This window comes from Dermacentor silvarum, chromosome 1 (genome assembly GCF_013339745.2).
Source record: "Dermacentor silvarum isolate Dsil-2018 chromosome 1, BIME_Dsil_1.4, whole genome shotgun sequence".
Taxonomy (NCBI): domain Eukaryota; kingdom Metazoa; phylum Arthropoda; class Arachnida; order Ixodida; family Ixodidae; genus Dermacentor; species Dermacentor silvarum.
The window spans coordinates 259440410-259462637 of NC_051154.1; the positions used below are offsets into that span (position 1 = coordinate 259440410).

The 22228-nt window shown below is 45.6% G+C and overlaps 1 protein-coding gene across 1 annotated transcript in view; it reads right to left on the bottom strand.

Moving 5' to 3' along the window:
• The window catches only part of LOC125942662 (nose resistant to fluoxetine protein 6-like), a 46823-nt gene continuing 24595 nt past the window's right edge, over positions 1-22228 (bottom strand). The window contains exons 6-13 of the mRNA XM_049660909.1: positions 16946-17125; positions 13130-13223; positions 12472-12558; positions 11846-12014; positions 7932-8014; positions 5699-5821; positions 1227-1347; positions 1-18 (exon numbers count right to left, since the gene is read on the bottom strand). Coding sequence (XP_049516866.1) covers positions 1-18; positions 1227-1347; positions 5699-5821; positions 7932-8014; positions 11846-12014; positions 12472-12558; positions 13130-13223; positions 16946-17125 — 875 coding nt within the window. The remainder of the gene's footprint in view (positions 19-1226; positions 1348-5698; positions 5822-7931; positions 8015-11845; positions 12015-12471; positions 12559-13129; positions 13224-16945; positions 17126-22228) is intronic.

Sequence of the window (22228 nt, forward strand, 5' to 3'; positions counted from 1 at the left end):
CTACATGAAGAACCAGTACTACATGAGGAACCATGATAAACATATGAAGTGATTCACTTCATCAATGGTTTGTTTCTTTCTCGGCTTATCAAGCATTCCTTCTCGGTAAGAGGTACATTTTCGCCATTCGAAAAGTACAGCACCCATGCTTGCGCTGGCGTGCGTGTGCGTGCAGCACGCACACAAACACAACCCCTCCAGTTTCAACAGCCACCTGTTTCATTGTGAAAACAATGAAATGCAACCTGAATGCGAACATGACGCCCTGACTGGTGTTCGCATGGGCGCACAAAACTACTGGCGGAAAGAATTGCATGTATAAGCAGTGCCCGGCACCACAGTTTTACGCTCATGGTTGCACGGAACCTTCAGTTCCCTGGAACTCAGATGTTCCAGTGATGACTAAGGCCGCGACGACTCCGACTAATAGGTTTTGGGAAATAAAGTCCATCTCTTTCTCTCTCTCTCTCTCTCAGTTTTTCGTCCATGTCCTGTAGGAGCTAGAATGAATGAATTCTAGGGTTTTATCTGCCCTAAGCCACGATATTATTATGAGGAACGTCGTAGTGTGGGGACTCCGGGTTCATTTTGACCACCTGGGGATCGTTCACGTGAACCCAACGCACGGGATATGGGCGTTTTTTTGCATTTCGCCTCCATCGAAATGCGGCCGCCGCGCTCGGCATTCAATCCCGCGACCTCTTGCTTTGCAGCGCACACCATAGCCGCTAAGCCACTACAGCGGGTTACTGCAGGAGCTAAGTGTTTTATACACGATTTCAGGAAAAGCTTTTTTTTCGAATTTGAAGGGGCCTGTGTATATTATTTGGCATCGTCATTTTGTAGCTGATATGTGCTAGATTAGGTGAGATATGCGCTGAACTAAATACTTTTGCACGATCTGGCAGCGGTGCAATTTAGTTTCAGTTAGTACTACATGAAGAACCATGATAAGCATAAGAAGTGATTCACCTTATTAGTATTTTGTTTCTTTCTCGGCTTACCAAGCATGCCTTCTCGTAAGAGGGACATTTTTGCAATTCGAAAAGTACGCCACCCATCAACATGAACGCAATATTTCTGTATCTCCTCGCTTTAGGGCATTGTAGTTCTGATTCGTGGAAAGCTTTATTACCTTTTTCCACAATAAACAAAATGTGATTGGAAAACAAACTTCGGCCTAGAGATGACGGACAGCAAATATAAAGAAAGGGTGGCTCCCTTGCCTTGGAGATCTTGGTCTTGCCGTACTGCTCAACGAAGATGAAGGTGATGCATCCGGAGAAGAAACAGACGGCGTGGTAGAATGGAAGCTCGTAGTAGTACTTTGTTGTGTCGAGTACACCTCTGCCAACGAGAAAGAAATAAAAAAGGCATGTGCCGGCGGATTAGGCCCAACGTTACACATGGAATCCCACAAAGGCGATATCAATGATAATGTTTGACTCCGCGAAACCGAAGTCAGCGAACGCGCGAGGCTTTTCCTTTTTATGCCAAGTTTCGAAAACCTAGTGAGCCGGGAACTAAATGTCGTCAAGTAAGTTTTCTTCAGACAACCCTTACAGATTTCCACCTTACACGCTTCCTCTCAACGAATAAATTTAACACACCCTTTAATCTGATGACGAGATGTAATAATACTATTGCTGAATGCAGCAGAACAAGCATTTATGCCTCAAATAATTCTAGTATTGTTTGTGTGGTGATATGAACTCTGATATTCTGCAGAACCGTGCTCACATTCATAGTTATGCTCGTGTATTCTATATGTAAGCTAATCATGACTAATTATTATCCTGAGTAAATGTCTGGCTATTCAAAAAAGCAGCAGTGAAATCCCACCATCTTGCCTTTTTTTTCTAGTGTCAGCAGGCTCCGTGCGGTCGATGGTTATTTAGAATCACAACGGTTTAATAGCATGCGCCGTTCCTTGTTTGAGTGACTCCCTAATGCATTTCCCAACTGTTGGCCCGGTGTGTAGTGATATATACTTTGCCGGTTGCATTGTGAAAGTCAGAGTGCCATTGAATAGAGTATGATTAACAGAACATTCTGTTTGATATTGCAGCACCTTATATTCCCTCCATTGGCGCGAACTACATTTGCAGTCGCGAAATCACTGTAGCATGCAGAAACTCTCCGTCGTGTAACGTTAGCTTAAAGAGCCACCCACGAGTCCCCATTGGAAATTTCGGTTATACACTTGACTTTCTAGGGTGCCGGCTAGGGAGCATTTTAGCGTAAACATTTGTCAAATTACTTGGACGAGATAGAATAGAACAGATTAGAATAGAATAGAATAGACGTGATAGAATAAATTGAAATCTCGCGTTGGCATGCTTCCAGGAGGCGACCTTCACTGCCAACGAAGACACTCTCTCCTGCTTTGACTAGTGTCCGAAAGCAACAATTCTTCCCTGCCTTCTCCCATACCGGAGATGAGGGATTGCGTAACGTTTAAATCACGAGGCCCACCTCTTTTTCTAGTTTTTTTTCTTGTTTTTTTTCCTCTATTGGCAATCGACGATTTACCGAGGTAAAGTGCTATAATCGGCGACCTTGCAGGCAGTGCCTATTACGTAGAGGCGTTTCCGCATGTGACCTTGACTTTGGCTGAAAGCGAGACTCCCCGATGGGAATGGCCCGCGGGCTTGTCTTTGAAATTCTATCTGTTTTCGCACCGTGCAGCTATTTGATACTTAGAAGACTCGATTGGCGCCACGTGATCTACGAGCCGCGCTGGCCAGTTTGAAATACCCAAACATGGTGAAAGACTTCGGGTTTGCCCCACGTGGTCTCGATTTAGACTCTTGGCACACGCGAACTTATGCCTTAGCGAGGGCGTGTCATGCTCCCAAGCATGTCTGCCCGCAGCAGTAGCAACATTCTCGCTTCATCTCTAGAAGAATACGAATAGCAAGTGCTGCTAATAGGGTGGCCTTCTCTCGGAAGCAAATTGTTTAGAATGCACTTGGAGCAACCAACACGAAACGCTCTTAGAGAATACCCATTCGCGGTTTTGGAAAGTACGTTGAAGACCAGCGCTGGTACGTGCAATATTGCAGCTGTTCCCAAGATGCCAACCAATCGTAACGCTGGACGTCTTATTACAGAAGGTGGCCAGCTAATAGCAAACAGTATGCACATCAGAAAAAAAAAACTTCGTGAATTCAGTCGCCCTTGTGGAGCCTTGGGGTGGCGCCAAGAGACAGGTGTCTTCCTTTTTGGATAACACTAGATATCTCTAAATCTACCCTCCCCCTTTTGACCTCCCCAAATGTATTTGTAAAAATTGGATTAGCTCATATTGCCTAAATAGTTGCACATCAAGAAAGATTTGAACAACTTGTTCACGATTATTTCTGGCCATAAGGACTACATTAGAAAAAAATACAGAACTTAAAGAATCAATGTTTTTTTAGTTATAACCTAAGCCGTATAGTTATTGATTGGCAATTCCTTTGCTCAACTATCTCCAGCGTATCAAAACGCCAGTGTAGGCGATGCGCTGTGTTTGCCGTGCTTAATTCAGAGTTTTGGGGCACCAAAACAGTGTAGCATATATGATACATTGGTCATTACAGGGCTAAGCCTGCGAGGGCCCTATTAGTTCACGATCCATTTCATTTTACATTTTTTGGCCCTTCATCATTGGCTGGGAACTCATCATGCCGCCGTTATTGCTAAGATCGGCTACTCGGAGCGATGCAAGATAAGAGTAATAAAAAAATTCACCGACAATTACAATACTCCCTAATGCGAATTTTGAGCGCAGCTGCTTAGATGTTTTGAATTTGCAATATACTGTGGCAAGGAATTTGATTCTGAACGACCGGGTCATCTCGGCGGCAGCGCTGAGCCTCGGCTCGGTCAACTCATATAGCAGCGCCGGTGGACGAAGCATTTTCACTGGTTGTGTCACTCGTAGTTCAGAAAGAAAGCGTGAATGCGGGAAAGCGCAGCTCGCGCGGAGCTCATTCTCTCACGGCGGCGGCGCAGGCGAAGTAGCGCATGCGGAGTGGGACCGAAGCCCACGCCAGCGCTTTGTTTCCATATATAGTATCGGTGGATGCACTCCACGCATGCCTGGTCATCGCCGGCACTCCGCTTTCTCCTCACCCTCTCGCCATACTCTCTTCCTCCGCTTGCTTACTCATGCTTCCGCTTCGCCCTTCTCCTTCGCTTTCCACCTCGCGTTCTTTTCGCTATCCCAGTCTTTCATCCCCCACTGCGCACCGCGCTCGGTATTTCCTCCTTCGCTGTGCTCGTTCGCTCGGCTGCGCCGTGGGACACCGACGCTCAACGCAGGAATGGGTGCCTAAGAGCTGCGCTCTAAAATGAAATGGAACGTTAAAAAACACGGGCCCCTGACCCGTATCATCAAAACTTCTTTGCGCAAGGGCTCTCGGTGATTGGCCATCACCGCGGCGATCGCCACAAGATCCCACCGATCGATATCACGAAAGGCGAGTGGCTGCACACCAGTCACTGAATACGCGAATTCCCGCTTAAAGAATTAATGTGATTACTGGTCCAGGGTTTGTTTCCTAAGAGCTGTCTCCCATAAAAGTTAGTCGTCAATTTACACTGTTTCACATTGGAAGAGCTCGAATCTCGAAACCAATGTGTCGGTCAGGCGCCGGTTTCAACCAATATTCAGAAAGCACTTGACAACGTTCAGAAAGCACTTGACATGACCTGCTTTTGCTTCAACACTTAAATGTTTCAGCTATCGGTGACCAGCCGTCAGTAATACCCTAAAAATAGGCGATCGAGTATAAGCGTACCCTGAAATGAACAACGACCATCAATAGAGTATCGCAAAAATATATGCTTCAATGTGCCGGTAAAATAGCACAGGGTACGAATCACAAAAAACACCGTGATTTTAAAATAGAAAAAGATAAAGGGCTCTCTTCCCATGAACCATGTCCTGAAAGGTTATCTGCGCCTGTTACAGGCTGGTTATAATCCATTTTAAGGCGATGAACATCCGTACCTAAGCAAAAGTGAACAAGCTTCCTTGAACAAACCGTTTCTCTTATATATAGGGCGTCCTAGCTAACTTTATCCAAGCTGTTCAAATAAAAACAATAAAAAAACAGAGTGCAAGATACGATTTTAAAACCTACTGTGTTCGGCCGTTAGAGGCCCGACGACCGTGCACCATAGGTATTAAAATCGTACCTCGCATTGTTTTTTTTTATTTTTTTCTCTTTGAATCGCTTGCATAACTTTAGCTGGGACATACACGATATGCGACAACCAGTAAAAGTACGAATTGTGGTTTTGCTGTAATCTAGTGGAGAGAAAAGAAAACTAAAATTGTAAAATTGAGCCGAGGGAGAAAACGAAAACAACGCATTTATGCACCGCATGTTTTTTTTTTGGTTTTTTTTTCTCAAAGAAAAGCGCGCATCATTACTTCTAGTAATATGAAGAACTTAAAGCCCAAAATTGAAGGTTGAGGATGACATTCACTCTCTATTTCTTTAACTGTATCACGTGAGTGTTGAAACCTTCTAAGGAACTGTTAACATTATCGAAGAACCAGGGCACTCTCTGGTAGAACGTCGTTTGGCTGTAAGTGCTTGAGTGCTAGCGGAACTCCTGCGTGACCCACAGTCAAGTTGCTTACATTTTGGAGCATAGATGCTGAAGTATTTACGTCAAACAATAGACGTCCAGCGAGTCTTACCCGTATGACGGGTGCAATGGTACAATAAATGGCAGCATGTTGGTGCCGTATATTTGCCATGAAGCGACGCCACAACACAGCAGCGACAACCCAGCGAAGATGAAAGCAACGAGCCATTTCTTCCTGAAAAGAAAACGAAAACTCAATCACAGTGCTGAAGATGGCAACGAATGGTGCTGAGCGGCTAATACAATCATCACAGCTAGACAGTCAACTGGAACGTGTCGTATATGGTAAAAAAATATTTCTTGGCTTTCGGCGCTGGTCGAAAGCGAAGAAAAAAGCACGTGTATCTTAGTGATACAACGACGCATGTGCTCAATCGGAGCCACGGTGGGTGAGAATGCGAGTACCGGAAGAAATAATAGCACAGAAATGCACGTCCAACTGCATTGATACGATTGCTTTATGTGAAAGATGGCGCGGCACAGAGCACAATCGCCATGCTGGCGTGCTGCACGACACACGCACCCATTGATTAGTGTCACCGGAAAAACATTATTTAGTGGAGCAGGCTATCTAGCGCCCTGCCAGGAAGGTTGCGCGCATTATCACACTTCTTTCTTCCCATTCTTGTTTATCTCTATCACCTTATTTTTTTGTTTCCATACTTTGCATCCAATTCACTGTCTCTGTTTCTCCCCCTCTCCCTTTGATGACTCCTGGTTGTCTATTTAAACTTTCAATTACCCTGTACTTGGTTGCCAACTTTCTTGACCTCTTCCTCCATTCTCTGTTCACGTTTCAGGTGCCGATATTTGTGCATTTTAGCTGCCCATTTATTTTGATCCAAGTTCCTGAATCTTTTGAAAACTAATTTTGCTCGGCGCTTCTCTGACTTCAAAAGAGGCCCAACCCATGTCACCCTGCACTGTCTAATTTGTGGTTATACCGTGGTCGCCCAGAGCCCATCGGCCTACCGATCTTTGGTTAACTTCCAACCCCGAGAAAATATTCAATTTTAAGCAATGAATGGTATTTGTGAATTTTAGCGCTTCTCCTTTACTCCTGACTGCGCTTTTGATCGAGTAATAATAATAATAATAATAATAATAATAATAATAATAATAATAATAATAATAATAATAATAATAATAATAATAATACAGCCCCTCGACTAACCGGTTTCGCAGAGTGTAAGGCACTGACAGAGGGCATTTTAAATTTACTGTATTCGGACGGTTATTCGATGCAACTAATTTCTGCCTGTTCGAAACGTAAAAAAGCTGCCGTCATAATCGTGAGCACAACGGTATCCTGGGTGACGGCCGCGGTTCCTGCCTCTATATCCCCGCACGAAATGTCCCTCTCATTGACAAACGAGGTGGGAATGCACGGAAATCAGCTGCGTGTGAATGCTGTGTCTTCTACGTAGCGGTACATATAGAGAGTGTGGTGAATTAAATGGAGGAGCGAAGGAACACAAGAAGACATACAAGAACAACGTCCCGACGCCCCGCGGCGGAAAGCACTTTGACCCGGCACGCAGCTCGAGGAACGGCGAGAGCGTGGGCAAACCGCTAAGAAGCCACTGTCAAGGCGGGCCCCAAGAAGGTGCAACGAAAGTTGCCATGTAACCGTAGCTCTACCTCTTAACCCATAAATAAACCCAGTTAGTTAATATCAGTTAAATCCAGTCTCCTGCAATTTATTCAGTACATCCAACAGAGTAAGTGGCCCTTTTACCTTATTCAAAAAAGACGCCGGTGCACGTTAGCCACCACATTTGATCGCCGCTGCAAATTAATATTTGTGCAGTCCTTGCATTATGCTACAAACGCATACGCCATGACTATGAGTCCCCAGCTAACACACTGCATTTAAGTGAGACGTATGTCTACGGAACTCGATTCACGTTAAGTAGTGATGGACATTAAAAAGATAAACACCAAATATGCCTCTTGCCTAAGAAGAGCTGGTGAAGCCAATAAAAGAAGTACATTCGAATAACTTTGACAATTACAGGTAATTGCAGTGCGGTTGAGCGTATTCAGCGACAGCTTCAGTACATTATGTATAGACATACTGGAGCGTTTGAAAGTAAGGGATACTCTAGCATTTTTAAAACTACAATTGGGCATGCTTGATGGAACAATTACCGTTAAGTCTGGCTCAACATCTGAGGACCAAACCAGAGGTTGTCCTTCTGCTCACGAAGGTTACATCCGCCACCCCCCCCCCCCCCCCGCCAAAAAAAACAAAACAACTCGAATGCAATCTGATAAGCACTTACGCTCGAAATATCTGAATCACTGCTAGTGCCACGACGAAGAGCTGGTAGTCTGCAGAGAGGTACCACAAGTGTGCCATGGTGGCCTGTGAAAGTGAAATTACAAGGTGAAAAACAGAAAAAAACGTGCGCTGCAGCGACAGTTTTCTATTCTGTCTGATGTGGTAGTTAGCATTGTTGTCACGAGTGAAAATATTTGTAGCTGAAACAGGGCGAATTGACTAAGAGCCTACCCAGTTAAATGTCAAGTCAATAATTTTGTTGCTCGCCTCACACAGTGCCTTGTGGTATGAAACGAGGCCATCTGGCTCACTTAAAACAGCGAACTCGCATTCCAAACACAATTATCTTGGCTGTGCCCCAAAATATCAGAGATCTCTAGTCTCACTTCGTGACTATACTGCCAACTGCCACGTCGAAGAGATTGATTGCAGGTCACTGCTACTGATGGTTCCTACTTGGCAATGCTGCCGAAGAATCGGCGATGAATAGAGTCGGTTCAAGGAACCTACTCACCAAATTTACAATGTGGCCATAAATAAATAAATAACAAAAATTGGCTATGCCAACACGAAAAACTCTTGTACGCTCGTGCTGTCACTTCGACCAAATATTTGTTAACCCGGCCCCGCACACAATCACTGTTAAGTAAAAACTGAGACAACAAAGATTCACGCTTAGCTAATATATTTCGGTTTTCGAAAGTTGTTGCTGCTTCTCACGAGTATATTAGGCTTGTTTCCTACCTACTCGAATAACGTCGTTGTTGCATGAGTTACTAATGCCGTATTTTCTGCTAATCATGTTCTTGTGTACATAAAACAGGGTCCATATTTCGGAACGACTAGTTTTTTTTCCCATTCTTTCTGCCCTTTCTCATTCGGTCTTTCGAAGCCATGCCACCATTATCACTGGGATCGCCTACTCGCTGGAAGGAAAAAATAGATTCATAATATTAAAATAAGGCAAACCTGTGGAAAAAAGATCATGCGCACTTCCCTGTGCACAACGTCATCGAATACGTAAGGTGCGCAAAACGATACGGAGCGGCGACACACGGCGGCGGTGGCAATGGAGAGGTGGCGAGTAGGTAGCGTGAAGCCTTAACCGTAACCGAAATACCATACCCAACTGGGGAAAGAGGACTTTCACCGTGAAAAAAATAATTATAAAACAGCATAAATCATAATGTTACCAGTCTTTGATACAGGATATTGTTGAAAACTCAGCATACCAACCTAATGTTTGTGATCAGCAGACACTCACTTTGCATTGGATATTCACCCCTGTGCTAATATTGCGTACTGGCCGTGAGCAACGTGCGCTGATTTTGTCGCTCGAGTGTGACTGCGTCCACATGCTAGAATCTTTCTTAATGTGTCCGCGCACTATCTTGCTTCGACAATCTATTCCGATCGTCCGGTACGATCTTTGACACTCACTTTGTCTCGCCCGGTCGTCTGATATGCTGCTACATTGGGCTTCGCCCCGCGTAGCAGCAGCATAGGAAGTGACCGAGCAAGCCTGAGAGAGTGTCAAAACATTGCAATTCCCTGCTCCCACACATGACGACTTTCAGCGTCAAGACGTTCGTCACGACGCGGTAGAAGTATTTTTCCTCGCGTTCAGATATCTAGGACCTTCATGTAATGCAAAAAACGAGTAGTCGGAAACATAATTTCAATACTCATTTAAGTGTTTCCGGTCACCTGCTGTCTCCTGCCTCTGGTACGTGCTTAATAAGGCGCTTACGTATCGTCGGTCAGTGCTTGAGCCACTCTTTAGACGCACACCGGATTGCGCTGTTTGTCGTCACATGTATTCGGTTGAGAGTACCGTAAACAAAAACCATCCTTCGATACAGTGTGAGGTAATGTTGATAAATTTCCAATGGTCTCTAAATTTCTATTTTCACCGTTCTTCACCAATAAATTTCTATCGAATTGATATGCCAGTTCTTAAAGGACATATGAAATAGTCCAGGCGTTCGAGATCATTCCTTTCACAACCCATCTCTCTCGCCACCTGTCTACGACTAACACCGCCACTTTTCGCCAGCATGCCCAAAAAGAAACACCGCCACTTTTTTATTTCTATTCGTTTCAGAAAATACCCGCCTCTACACATAAGCACGACGTTCTCTATCCGCTTACTGCGTCATGAAGCGGCCTTTCATGCTGCAGTAACCCTGCGGCTACTACAGCCCACTACAGGCTAGCCCGTAGCTATTTGAGTACAACCAGGCGCTCGCGCTTCAATAAAGATCCATCACTCTGCCACGTAGGCCACCAATTACCTCGGCTACACGACAGATACATTCTCAAGCCGGTCAAAAAAATGAACTACCTGAGAAGTTTTTTTACAGGCTACAGGAAAGTGCGCGCAGGAGACTATTTGCTATACTTCTCAGCATTCTGGGACGGGCGTTGAAGACTATCAGGTTGTAAGAGCTCAATAAAGGTGCAGGAGGGGGTGTGTATTGACAACGGTGGAGAGAAAGAGGATGCTCTTCACTTCCTGAGGCTTCAGAACACGTGGAGGAGAGGAAAGCTTGATAACACGGCTAGGACTCACCTCCTGCTACCAGCGCGTTTTTTTTCTACGCCCTTGAGAAAATATAACAAAACGGACAGATATTTAAACCATTGCGGTGGGGTTGTCGTCGCACTCATGGCCGTGAGTGGCACTGGCAAAACACGCCAAGATGAAGATATAAATGCATTCATACAAACGCTTAATGAAGCGTACGGATAGTCAGTGATCGCCGTAGATCAATTGGTGGAGCTCCGCATGCGTCATGCGGAGGCTGTGGGTACTTTTCCCTCCATGCTAGTTGCCTGATACTTTCACCTTGCTTTTTCATTATCACAAATATGAAATTTATCGCAAATATATTTCTAAATAATAATTATATTTACTGCTGCTGCTATACTTTCCCTGACATCGTATCGTTATTAAAATAGCACTGGCGCGGCACTAACTCCGGACGTACTGGAGAGCTGGCGTGCGCGTAAAGAAAGAAGAAAATTATCGAACGAGGCTGTGGCTTACTTCCCTCATTTACAGAGGGCTAGCTGTCGCAGCCCTGCGTGCAACACGACGGCTGCATCAACAGTCCACCACCTGTTGTGGGACTGCCCGAAGTTCGAGGCCCTCCGGCGGAAACACTGATTCCAAGTGGCTAGCTACGAAGTGTGGGCCCGTCCGTCGACAAAAGCCGGCAGCGTTCTCCGAATTCTCTACGCCTTTGCGCTGGAGTCAGGCATTCTCCGCATGGTGTACAGCGGAGCACCTCTCGAGAGCTGGCTCGCTTCCTTTCTGAACCCCCATATCCTTCTACCTTTGAGGACAGTGAGCCATGCTAGTAAATAAAGCTTGATCATCGTTAAAATCGAACAACTATATTTCTTTCGTTCCTCACGCTCTTTGAGAAAATCTGTGCCTGATGGCCTCGTATCAATTAGGATCATAGCCGCGGTTAGGAAGAAAGCTTTTGCCTGAAAACGTACTAAAAAAGGGGCGGTGATTTCCTGACAATGTCGTTACTGCGATAAAGCGTCGTACAACAGGTCAGTGACCAAACTAAAAATAATAATAAAAATATGATGCTCCCACAAGTCACCACCTAAAATTCTGTTTGACCAAACCGCGTAAAGGTAGGCTAAATAGAACGCATGGCAGCTTCGACAAAAATTAGTCTTCAACCCAAGGAGAAATGCTTCAGCATAAGTGTATTTAGAAAAACAATCTCTCCAAGCACCGCAATGTCAACTTGTACATTTTTTACTTCGGTCCATGACATGATTGCTTATGATGCTTTCACGCGGCCAAATGTTGCCCCGTGGATCTCTCAACTACTGAAGGTAGTATCACGCACACTACACCAGCACGTCTAGATGAAAAAACTGCGTTTTTACCACTTCGAAATCCGCCCCTCTCCAGTTGCGAATATGTATGAGCAGGTCCCACCAGTGGTCTCGCACTTCAGTGTAGAACCTGTCGTAGAATTCTTTCGAGTTGGGTCCCCATGCTATCAGCGGCAGAAGGTAGATGCACATGATCATGAAGAACATGGGAATGGTGCCCCTGGAAGTGTCAATTGAAATCATTTCTTAGGAACCAGTGCCTTTAGCACTACCCAAATTCTCCACTATAAATGGGTAACGCTAGAATATTTCACCATGAGTATTGCTTACGTTCGTTAAATATAATCGATGACAAAGAATTTATTTCTTCATTTTATGTCCTTTTTGTGGCCCACAGGAGAACATGACGTGATGAACCGGCCCGCCCACAGTGGTTGCGTTACAATGGGGGCGAAATGCGGAAACTCTCAAGTGTTATTCATGATTATGTTAACCAAGCAGGTAAAAGTAATTCGGAGTCCTCCACTGCCATCCCTCATAGCCCTGCTCGGACTTTGAGAAATTCAGCCACAAAGAAAGGTATACCTAAATTAGCAGCGCCAGAAAAATGAATCACTATTTCTAAAGTTTCTAAAATAGATTTATTCACATAAGCATTCTGTTTTCAGTGATCTTACCTGATGAATCGTCTAACAAGTGCGATCACTGCGACGAGAGCGCGGTTCTGATTTTGCTTGTTAAGGGCATAGTACAGCAGATAGCCACTGCAAGAAACAAAAGATGAAAAAATATTACAGTGGCCGATGATACCTTTGTCACAAAGAAATGTTCAGCTCTGCATAATTGATACACAAGCTCCATTGAAAGCTTTATGTGCTACCAAGTAGGAAAGCATTGCATTTTAAATAAATGTTGGTATGAAATTACCGAACACTAAGAGAGATATAACCTCTAAGTGCGAGCCCACGGAAGTGCGTGAGAAGAAGACACCAAATGTCATAGAAGGCATGAAAAACAAAGAAAAATTGAAGTACTTTAGTTCCACGCAGGCTTTAACTTTATTTATACTTCACGATCGAGCTACACTTAAAAGGAAATAAGTAGCAAAAGATATCCAGATGGCCATCCCGGGAACCAAATCCGCTATATTAGCTGGCAAATTATGTTGTGCCGGCAATAGGTTTCCCTTCCAATTCCTTTGACATTTACATACTAAATGTGCACCCTACCATCCTTGAGAAAGCAAGCCACCGACGCTGGCTAGCACTCTCAAAACATTATGCGAATTGCATGCACGCACGATTTTTTGCAAGAGAAGAAGTGCATGCTACTTGCCTCATAAAGAAAAATGTATCTACAGCTACGAAGCCTGCCGATACAATCGGTGACTCCCAGCTTTCGAATAGAGCCAGAGCACCAACCAGCCTTGCTGAAACAAGAAAAAAGGAAACAATATAATTTATTTAAAATTGAATTCGCAGGTTGTGCGTGCCATAACCAGGAATGATGATGAGACGCGCCGTAGTGGGGGGCTCCGGATTAATTTAAACCATCTGGGGTTCGTTACCCTGCACGCAGTGCATGATGCACGGGTGTTTTTGCACTTCGCCCGCATCGAAATGCGGCCGCCGCGGCCGGGATTCAATCCCAGGCCCTCGTGCTTGGCAGCCGCAACAAAGAAACAACGTATTTCGTTATAAACATTGACAAAGTTTCCCTATTTAGGCAAATATTGCTCAAGTAAGAGTTGCTCCACAAATGTGGAAACTCAATAGAGTGTTTACGAAATATAGTCTCTAATTTCTTTTCTCTCTCGACGAAATTCAGTATACAAATGACATGACATATTGACTCTACGAAGCTCAACGCAGAAATGAAGCCTAACTGCTAATTTTAATCACCGCGAATGCGACAATAAAAATATTAGATTGAGACCGATGCACTTAATAATTAAGTGTCACCAAAAATCGTTAGCTTAATAACGTTAACTGCATGCAACGGGTTGCCCATGAAAATGACAACAATATAGATAACGTTCTGCTACACTGTAGATGCTGTTCTCTGAATTAGGCGCAGTCTTTAACTTTCCAACCTCACCCCAGCTGTCAGCAACATAGGCTTATTACGGCTCTTAAAGCATAAGAGCCGTAAACTTTCCAGGCATAACTTTGCCTTAGCTATTGCCTCAATTTGCAAATATCTGTGGAAGTCCCTCTTTCATTATTAACATCGGCGGCAAATAAAGGACCATGAGACAGCTGATCTGCAACTCTTCCTAAAAAAACTTCTTTTTATCATAAGTGCGAGTATGACAGTAAGCATGGTATTTTTTGTATTAACCCTTAAATGAATTATCTGTATTCATAGCATTCTGCTTATAACTCACGTTGTTGTGCATGCTCGGTCTAATGAATGGCTCGCTGGAGAGAAACACTCTCTTCGAGTTACAAACAGGAGGACATTACATTATACATGACACAGACAAAAATATCTCTTGATAAACGTAATGCGTGAATCGTACAGCTGCTTCTAGAGCCTATGACGCCTTGAAATCCAGAAAGATATGATCAACATCCGTACAGAATCTCAGTGAGCAGCTGAGAATATGTATACGTGAGTGCTCTGTAACTGTTCGATTCGGGTGAGTATTTAAGAAAAAGTAGGTGCCGTGGCAATAATGACTATTTGCTTGGCTCAAGGGAAATGCTCTATAGGATCGACTGCCTCAAATTCATCGTGATGTCGGTGGCGCTCGAGACTTGCTCTAGAATATTCCCGTCGCAATTCGTGATGTCGTTTCGCTACTATGGCTTGCGTTCTTTATGAACTGCATGCCATCTTGAAACCGCCTAGCTATTTGTGTGTAGCTTTCGCACAGCTTCAAGCACACTTGTGAGAGCGCAAAGCGACGTGCTCTGGCAAGCGTGAACGCCTTTTCTACCACAAGCACCGCTGATCCGAGACGGATCTGTGTCTGCGCACACGCCGCCAAACAAGACATATCGTTATTGGTGACAGCCATAGGTATAAATGATAGTTGATGCATGCCGATAAGGCACCCTCATCGTGTGGGTGCCTCGCTGGTGTTCCAGTTCCCTTAGCGTCAGGCACACATTTTCCTACTATACAATTACTAGACCGAACTCTGTCCCTGCGATAGTTCAGCTATGCCATGCTTAGTACACGGATTTGTATAATCTTCGTACTGGTGGCTTCAGGCGCTATTGTGGCTTTATTTACTACGCTTTATCTGCCTTGATTGGTCGAAACATCGAATCGATCTTATCTTTTTCATCACAGAAGAGAATAAAGCTATTCGCACATTCATAATCACGGCGAATTGTTGCATTTATGTTTCAACATGCTTTTGAAAGATACAAGTTTGCAAAGTCCCACATCCATTTGAAGCCTGAAGGACGAAGTTAAGCAAATCCTTGCTTGTAGCTCCCGTAGGCACTATCGCTGGTGTTCCTCTTGCATTTTTAAAGGAAAACTCTATGCCGCAATGTAGGCTACTAAATTAGAGCTACGCGAAAGTATGAAACGCAAGTTCGTGACCTATGTGGGCCTGCAGACTTTGTAGCAGTATATAATCAGAAGCAACGCGATCTGTAACGTTTGCACGAAAGGTTCCTTCGGTAGATGACACTAACAGAACACCGAGCTACGCTATTCCCGCTATCTTAACTATTTATTGACGAGCGTTACCTACAAGAATTCAGGATCGCCAGTCAGCCTCAAGAGTCTGTAAACGAGTACGTTTCTCTAGGTCAAGTACTCACAGGGGACCCTGATCATGAAAAGGAAATTTGTAGAAGAATGCGTATATGCACTTTTTATTTTCTCTCTTTTTTATGCCAGCGTTAGCAAATGCATCTTTTCTTCTTTCCTTTTTTATTTTCTTATTTCTCGTTGGTTCAACTGCATAGCCAACATTATTACGTATGTGCACTCAAATATTTCTGCACTTTATGCCCTACTGCTGCTGCCTCTTGTAATGGAAGTGGGAACTCTGTCAAGCGGATTGTCGCTTTTATGCCCACCCCCTCCATCATTTTTGTATTGATGAGAAATAAAACATTATTATTATTATTATTATTATTATTATTATTATTATTATTATTATTATTATTATTATTATTATTATTATTATTATTATTATAAAACTGGGTTGGACTCCATACGGCAGGCATCGCCAAATCCTGACTGGGAGCTTACCACTGTCGTTGAAAAGCGAAGTGTACAATCATTGCCTGCATCGTCTGTACAATCATCGCCGGCATCATGCAGTCCTCGTCATGCGGCCGTGGTCATGGGTGAGGCTGGCCAGTGAGTGCCATCGCAAAGTTGGACGATACCAGAGTATGTCGCATTTGCCCCGAAAGCAACGGAAGGCTCAGAATAACCGCTACAGAAATGCGGTGTCGCGACATCGCTTGAATGCAAATCGTATTACTATCAACAGTCATCGTGAGATGTGTTCTGCCTTACTTGTTTTTCTTTTCGTCGATTACGCTTATTCTCTGTGTTTTGCACTTTTAGTTGCAAAACAAGCATTTTTTCGCGATTTATGTGCCGTCATAAAACAGTTACTAATTGCGTTGGCGGGTGTGCATCTCGTTTGTCATTGTAATAGATGCTATGGGAAAAAAGTTCAATAACCGGGTGGGCAGAGAGGTTCGCGGGAGAAATAAATACCTTGGGTTCAAATCTCAATTTCCGCTGTGGGAAATTATTTGCTCAGTGACGTCTAATAAAGACTGTTGGAAAGGCTTCTACATCTGGCCGAAACAATTCCAAATCTGTTAACTGCTTACAAGCATGGCTTAGATCTGGTCAATGCAGCTTGTGTGGACATTTCTTATTTAAAATTAGGATGATGATCATTTGTTACATTATTTGTGTCACCATCTTAGGTGAAAGTTTTAATTTCCCGAGGCCGCTCAACTCGCCATCAGCCGTCCCATCAGTAGTCGACTGCTGTTTTCGAAAAACGCCAAACTGTCTGAGAGATTATTTTGCACATGAGATGGTACTTGCGAGTAGATTGTAATGAAATCTCAAAGACAGGATATTGTTTACATTTCACAAGTACTAACGAGACATGCGACATTGAAACTAAGCGAAAAAATGAAGTAATGATAAGCTTACATATGTTTTCGTTGAGTGCGGCGTATGAATGGCCCAGACATATCCAGAAGATGCTCAAGAAACGAAGACCGTGTATGAATTTGTAGCATCGTGTCTCGGAGTTGTCGTCTTTGCTGACGACCAAGAGCAGTCTTGTGTTCCTCACGACCGAAAAGGCAGTGACACACTTGTAATAAATGGCTAGAAGATGAAAACAATACACATTTAGAAATATATATATATATATATATATATATATATAGAGAGAGAGAGAGAGAGAGAGAGAGAGTAAAAGAGAAACTTTATTAAACAGCAAAAGTATAACATTCTGTCCGCAAATGTTTGCTATATATATATAAAGCTTGCCAATAACATAGACCGTCTCAGATACTGTCACTGCTTAAAAAGGCGTAATGGCATGGGTAAGAAGTCGTTCCTTCTCATTTGAATGCGTACAAAATGTGAACGAAGCATCTCGCGGTGTCGTGAGTGAGAAACACTCCAGCGGGGAAAGGCGATGGTTTGTGCGGCTGGAGGAGGCGGCTCCGAAATTAATTGGGTAGTGTATTTGCGGATGCGTTCTGATAAATGGTACACCAGCTATTAATGCGTAAGCTCTCAATGCTCCTGCAAGTGGAGATTAAGAAATATGAGGACCTGAATGCACCTCAACAGGCCGAATTGCGATATTTGCTCCATGCAGATTTTTAAAAGTGTGTTCCAACGAACCTAACAAAAGTAACCTCCATACACACTATCTATACGACTAAGAGAGACTTAGAAATAGAGATATAAGGATTGAATTTCGATACCCTGTCATTTTCAGATTACGTCCATCATTTTCCTCCTAATCGCCCGCCCGCCAGTTGTTAGCTGACTCTCAAACGTATTTGTCAATGATCAAGACTGAATGCAGTGGATATACACAAGGAGCCCGCGCGCCTTATTCCTCGCGCAGAGAGAGGGCTGGTTGTGGAAACACCCAGTGCTGATAGTATATTACGTCGCCCAAGCCAAACCCGGATTTTTGGTAAATATGCATACAAATACACACTAGAGCGACCTGGTTGTCATGCTTCAATCGACATTTTTCGTCTATCACGCCGTAGTGCACCGATGTTGCTTCACACCATAAGTGACATGTTAAACAAGATGGTGGAGGAGCCTGAGATCCCATTAGCCCAACAACGCATTTTAATCAATATTAAAGAAATAGGCCTAAAGCTTGACTGAAATCCGCGCTAGACTCTATGCTCAGCATGATGTCTAAACGGTAAGCTGCCAAACATTCTCTGAATGGTGTCACCTGTTTGAAAACAACCGGATGTCTGTGAAAGATAATGCCGGACAAAGTGGCTCCGCGCCCACTGCTGCCGTTCCTTGGAAGATCTGGAAAGTTAACTTAAAATTAAATTATGGGGCTTTACGTGCCAAAACCACGATCTGATTCTGAGGCACGTCGTAGTGGGCGACTCAAAAATAATTTCGACCACCTAAGGTTCCGTAATGTGCACCTAAATCTAAGTACACGGGTGCTTTCACATTTCGACCCCTTCAAAATGCGGCCGCCATGGCAGGGACTTCCTCCCACAACCTCGTGCTTAGCAGCCAAACACCATAACCACTAAGCAACCATGGCGAGTAACCTAGACAGTGGAGCATTTAATTCTTTAAAACCGCCAAGTAACGCCTTGCCCAGCTTGCGGAACGGACGCATCACATCTCTGCCAGGGGGCACTCCACACTATCATTCACGAGAACCTGATTTGCTGCAAAGTCAGGGCATGCTGGGTGACTAGACAACTGTCCGCCTTCGACCGCTACAAAAAAAAACTGCCATTTTGCATAGAGCTCCAAAAACATTATGATAAGGAGGGCAGGAGTTTGTTTCGCGGGATTATCAACAGCTCAAAGACATACATGCATCATTTCAATGCAGAATAAAAAAAAGTCGTCGAAACAATGGAATTATGTGAATAGCCCAGCACCAAAGTTTGGAGCCACTCAGTCCGCAGGGAAACTCATGACTACGATGCTGTGGGATGAACGCGGCATCATTTATGTTTATTTTCTCCGCATTGGGAATATCTTCAACAGCGAGTACTAGTGGGAGGTTCTCCAACTTTTACACAGTGCACTCAGAAATAGTTTGATTTGATTTAGGACAATGGATCGATGGAAACAACTCTATTGAAAATCCGGCGAAGTTTAATGACCCGGGCTCAGATTTCCCATGAGTGGACTTCAAGGCCTTGCCTCGTGGCCACCTCCCGAGCCCGCTGGACTGCCCACTCTTGTGTCTTGAGGTTGAAGCTGCGCAGAGCGGCGGCCCACTTCGACGCAAGAGAATCCGGAGCTACTGCCATTTTCGCTGCTATAACAGGACACTCCCACAACATGTGTGAGAGCGTCACTCTAGTTGCCTGACATAACTTGCAAAGATCTCTTAGGTATTGTGCGGGGGGGAAATGTACCGCAATCGCACCGGACTGGGGAAGATGCGTGTCTGCAGTTGTCGCCAGACGACTGTCTGGCGACGTTTCAGTTTGGGCTGAGGTGGGGGCAATATCCTCCTGCCTAATTGACAGTGCTTGGTAATTTCGTTATATCTGACTGAGCGTTCTCGCGTGTTTCGCACCAGGAGGTCCCAACTCGAACAAGGTGTCTCTGACTCTGCGCGGCAGGTCAGTTCTCGCGCAGAGCGGTGTGCCACCTCATTCAAGTTAGGGGGGGGGGGGGGGGGGGCACTCGTTAGTGGGAGTGGCGACGTGCGCTGGGAACCACATGATCGCGGTCCTATCGAAGTGCTCTCGACCAGCTTTCCTTGAGATATTAAGAGCTTCGGAGGAAATGTGCCACCGCGCGTAGTTACGAACTGCGGATTATGAGTCGCTAAGAACTACCTCGCAGAGGAGGTCGGTAAGCGCAAGCGCAGTCGCAACCTCTTCCGCTATCCCTGGGTGTTCCGTGTTGACACTACACGCGTGCGTAAGCCGGGAGTTAATGTCTACGACTACCGCCGTGAACCGGTGTTCTTGTGTGTATTCTGCCGCGTCTACGAAGCGCGTAGTCCTCTTTCCACCACAGGAGCGCAGCCGTATACCTTGGCACGGGCCTAGCGTCGGCCCCCATTATGCTCGGGGTGCATGTTTCGAGGGATAAGGTCAATGATCAGCGTGTCGCTGATGTCGGGTGGAATGGCCTGTCTCTGACCGTGTTGTACGTGGTAATTGAAGCGGAGTTTCTGCAGCATGTATCGACCCGTGGCTGTCAGAGACTTGCGTTCGAGTTGCGAGGCTCTTTGCGCATCCACGATTTCCTCAAGGGTGTTGTATACCGCCAGCTGTAACAGACGAAGAGTGCTCGTGGACTCCGGTAGGCCAAGGCATTGGCCTACCGTTGACTCTTGGCCTACAGGAGTCATCGATGGTCTCCTCACCTCTCTGTTCGACTCGCTGCTTTCGGAACTTGTCCCAGCCCGTCCATTTGAAAATATTAGGGGGAGGAGGTGTACCCGACTGATGAATTCGTGTTTCTATGATCATGTGGTCACTACCGAGATCTTCAATTGTATTGCACCACGTTGCTTGAGGGATGTTTCGGACCACCGTCAGGTGTGGCGTCGTGTCCCGTGTAGTTGATGTGCCCGTGCGAGTCGGCGCCGTGGGATCGTTAATACGAGTTAGTTCTGCATCATGCAGGACCTGCTACAGTCGTCGGCCTTTGGCTGTAGTGTAGCCATAGCCCTAGGCCTCGTTCTGGGCGTTAAAGTCGCCCCCCCCCCCCCCCCCCAGAAACAGGTGTGCGCCCGTCAAGGCAAGCACCCCCCGAAACAGAGAGAGGAAATGACGCCGCGAGTGAGCCGGATTACTATATACGTTGAGGAGAAATACACTGTGCTTGTGTGTCCTACTAGAAAAGAGCTCTACGAACATGTGTTCCGCATGTGTGCCGCGTACGGTGTGTTCTATTACGATCCCTTTCCGCATTAAAGTTGCCAGTCCGCGATCAACGCGAATCGGCGAGGCGTGTGCAGTGTAACCTGGAAGCTTTGGTATGGTGCCTTTTGTAGCGTTAGCTACACTGGCCTAGCCAAGCCCGTTTCGCGCGGCACATCAGGAGCCGTGCTGCGCATGCGCAAGGATCAGTGATGTCACACGGCTTGCGCACCGGAACCACCGGAGCCGGCACCTCTCGCGCACTCCGCCGCCGCCGCGCGCGACTCACCGCCGCCGGTCTGCGCATTCCAGAGTAGTGACGTCGTAGCCGTGGTAGACGCACTGGCGCCGGCGCGCGCTCGCTGCGCAGTCGCCGTCTGACACTGCGCTGGAGCCGCTGCGCTTCTGACTGGCGTTTGCCAAGGAGAGCGCAAATGCTGCTCAACAGCGCAGAAGAACGGAGAAGCTTGACTCATCGGATCCCGAAGTAGTTGCCTGGCAATTAGCGGTTGAGCGTAGGAGACAACCAGGAAAGCTAAGAATAATCAGCTGAACCTTTGCTAACGCTACGTATATCCTGGCATAGCCGAGCTAAGCCACTGCAACTTTTTTTTAATTAGGGGGTTTTACGTGCCAAACCCATGATCTTGTTATGAGGCACGCCGTAGTGGGGGACTCCGGAAATTTCTACCACCTGGGGTTCTTTAACGTGCACCTAAATCTAAGCACACGGGTGTTTTCGCATTTCGCCTCCATCGAAATGCGGCCGCCGTGGCCGTTATTTGATCCCGTGACCTAGTGCTCAGCAGCCCAACACCATAGCCACTGAGCAACCACGGCGGGTTTGGCATGGTGCCTACAGTTTACTGTATCATTATGACGTTTAGCTTGGTTTACTCGTGTCGGACGTATTGTTGCAGCAGTGGTTGCTTTTTAGTGAAGCCCCGACACTTCCACTGCCACACCACGAGCTCGTTAGTGTTGGCCATCGTGGTGCTGTACGTGTGCACTACCTGACATAGGGCTAGTGTGAAGGACTGTAGGGCACATCGTGGGCATCACTGGCATGCCTGGGCGAAGGCCTATGTGAGTCTCGATTCTCTCTGTATCGGTTTCAACCCTGTCTTTGCGAGCAGTGAGGTTCTTGAACACAACGCCGATGTTGCGGATCGCGGTTTTAATTTAAGCGAGCAGCTTCCTCATTATTCTTGTTCTTTCCTCCAGTAATTTATCGTGACCTGTTCTTTGCGCCAATCAATTACTTCGGATTCGAGCTTGTCGAGCTGTTGAGACTCGGAACTGGCCGCAGCGCATTTCTTTGCGGGCGGCGCCACACTGTCGTTACCGTTCGTGACGCTAGTGGGGA